This window comes from Malurus melanocephalus, unplaced genomic scaffold (genome assembly GCF_030028575.1).
Source record: "Malurus melanocephalus ecotype Western Australia unplaced genomic scaffold, MMel_1.1 scaffold_8009, whole genome shotgun sequence".
NCBI lineage: Eukaryota > Metazoa > Chordata > Aves > Passeriformes > Maluridae > Malurus > Malurus melanocephalus.
The window spans coordinates 1-1259 of NW_026631239.1; the positions used below are offsets into that span (position 1 = coordinate 1).

A 1259-nucleotide genomic window follows, 5' to 3' on the forward strand; every position below is an offset into this window, starting at 1 on the left:
GTGTCCCTGGATGTGTTCTGCTGCCCCTGGGTGGATTTTTGGTGTCCCTGGATGTGTTCTGCTGCCCCTGGGTGGATTTTTGATGTCCCTGGATGGATTTTTGGTGTCCCTGGATGTGTTCTGGTGCCCCTGGGTGATTTTGGTGTCCCTGCCCCGCAGATGCTGCGGATCTGCACCCGTTACACGCCGGAGCAGGACACGATGACGTTCTCGGACGGGCTGACGCTGACCCGGACCCAAATGCACAACGCGGGCTTCGGGCCCCTCACCGACCTCGTGTTCGCCTTCGCGGGGCAGCTGCTGCCACTGCAGCTCGACGACACCGAGACCGGGCTGCTGAGTGCCATCTGCCTCATCTGTGGGGGTGGGGACATGGGGACATCGGGGGGGTATCAGGGCTGTGGTGCACAGGGGGACGTGGGGACACGGGACTGAGTTATGACTGCTCAGCTGTGGAGGTGGGGACACGAGGGGCTATCGGGGGGGATATGGGGATCTTCGGGCAGAAGATGGGCACGTGGGGATAATGGGGACACAGGAATGGGGACACAGGAACATGGGGACACAGGGACACGAGGACGCAGGAACAGGGACACTGGGACACAGGGTCATGGGGACACAGGGACATGGGGACACAGGAACGGGGACACGAGGACACAGGAACAGGGACACGGACACGGGGACATGGGGACACAGGGACATGGGGACACAGGAACAGGGACACAGGGACATGGGGACACGGGAACGGGGACACACAGACACGGGGACACAAGGACACAAGGACACGGGGACATGGGGTCACAGGAATGGGGACACAGGAACGGGGACACAGGGACACAAGGACACGGGGACATGGGGTCACAGGAGTGGGGACACAGGAACGGGGACATGGGGACACAGGGACATGGGCATACAGGGACATGGGGACACGGGGACACAGGAATGGGGACACGGGGACATGGGGACACAGGAACACGGGGACACAGGGACACAGGAATGGGGACACGGGGACACTGGGACATGAGGACAGGGACACAGGGACACAGGAATAGGGACACGGGGACACGAGGACAGGGACATGGGACACGGGAATGGGAATGGGGACACGGTGACACGGGGACAGTGTCGCAGAGCCTATCCCCGCTCTCTCTGTCCCCAGACCGGATGGAGCTGGAGCAGCCCCGGCGGGTGGAGCGGCTGCAGGAGCCGCTGCTCGAGGCTCTCCGCCTCTACGCCCGGCGCCGGCGCCCGCGGCAGCC

The 1259-nt window shown here is 63.7% G+C and overlaps 1 protein-coding gene across 1 annotated transcript; it reads left to right on the plus strand.

The window, feature by feature from the left end:
* Positions 1-35: 35 nt before the first annotated feature.
* LOC130588627 (retinoic acid receptor gamma-like) lies at positions 36-1253 on the plus strand (the record flags this gene model as incomplete). The annotated part of the gene is made up of 2 exons (XM_057389531.1): positions 36-364; positions 1160-1253. Coding segments are annotated over exons 1-2 (407 nt in total), but the record flags the coding sequence as incomplete, so codon positions are not given.
* Between the last annotated feature and the right edge of the window lie 6 nt (positions 1254-1259).